General features: G+C 38.1%; 1 protein-coding gene across 1 annotated transcript; it reads left to right on the top strand.

Moving 5' to 3' along the window:
* Window positions 1–228: 228 nt before the first annotated feature.
* LOC133744675 (disease resistance protein RPV1-like) lies at window positions 229–771 on the top strand. The gene has a single exon (XM_062172745.1). It carries the CDS (start codon window positions 229–231, stop codon window positions 769–771), a length of 543 nt encoding a protein of 180 aa, XP_062028729.1.
* The last annotated feature ends 386 nt before the right edge of the window (window positions 772–1,157 follow it).

Here is a 1,157-nt window from a genome sequence, read left to right as displayed (position 1 = left end):
TGATTTTCATCCTTGCTTTGTTTGTATATACCCATTTGTGCTTGAATATGAATTTGATAGCAAGTGAAGTCATTTTTTTCACTGTTTTTATGATCTGTACAAGTCTGTTCTGACGATGGCAAAACGGAATCTGACTGCAGGCAGAGCCTTGTATTATTTGTACTACGGTCTTGGATAGGCGAACCTTCAGCTTTGCTTGGTCATCGATCGCTCAAACAAATTACAGTAATGCTCCCTCAATTTGGAGCCTCTTCCTCTTCTTCCACATCCCAGTCATGGACCCACGATGTTTTTCTGAGTTTTAGAGGTTATGATACACGCAATGGTTTCACAGGCCATTTGCACAGAAATCTGGTTCATAGGGGAATTAAAACCTTCATTGATGGCGGGCTTAAAAGAGGAGAAGAAATATCATCTGCTCTTCTTAGAGCAATCGAAGAATCAAAAGTTTCTATCGTTGTTTTCTCTAAAAATTATGCTTCGTCACAGTGGTGTTTGGATGAACTGGTGAAGATTGTTCAATGTAAGGAATCAAAGCAACAAATAGTTTATCCTGTTTTTTACAAGATAGATCCATCGGATGTACGAAACCAAAAGGGTAGTTTTTATGAGGCATTTGCTGAGCATGAAAGCAGATTCGAAAATGACGCGGAGAGGGTGACTAGATGGAAGACAGCTCTTACAAAAGTAGCAAATCTGTCTGGGCAACACTTGTCTGATGAGGGGTACGTTCCTAACTACGCTGTTTATTGTATTTATTTGTTTTCTTGATTGTCTTTATGTGTAAATGTTCATAATTTCTAATAGAGTGCGGTTATCGTCATCCTAGCGAATTTTTTGTTCACCCTAAGGTTGCTTCATTTATTAAAGAGCTCTTGACCAATTGCCCAAATTTGGCCTAATAAATGTTCATTTACTACACTAAAAGATTTATGTGTCCACCCCATTTAAATGTAAAAAGTCAAGTTTGTCCTCCGAATAATTAAAAAGTCATTAGAGACTTCGCCGGACTCCCGTTACCGGCCAGAGGTTCCAAAAAGGTCGTTGGAGCTCTTATAGGTTACCGGAGACTTTTATTACCCCCTAATAAAACCCAATAATTTTTATTGGGGGGCAATAAAAGTTTATGGAGTTTTATTGGGAGACAATAAAATTTT

The sequence above is a fragment of the Rosa rugosa genome, chromosome 4 (genome assembly GCF_958449725.1).
Source record: "Rosa rugosa chromosome 4, drRosRugo1.1, whole genome shotgun sequence".
Lineage (NCBI taxonomy): Eukaryota > Viridiplantae > Streptophyta > Magnoliopsida > Rosales > Rosaceae > Rosa > Rosa rugosa.
This window is presented reverse-complemented; position numbering and strand designations above follow the sequence as displayed.

Coding starts and splice junctions, on each gene's coding strand:
- LOC133744675 (XM_062172745.1), top strand. CDS start 229: ATGCTCCCTCAATTTGGAGCCTCTTCCTCTTCTTCCACATCCCAGTCA.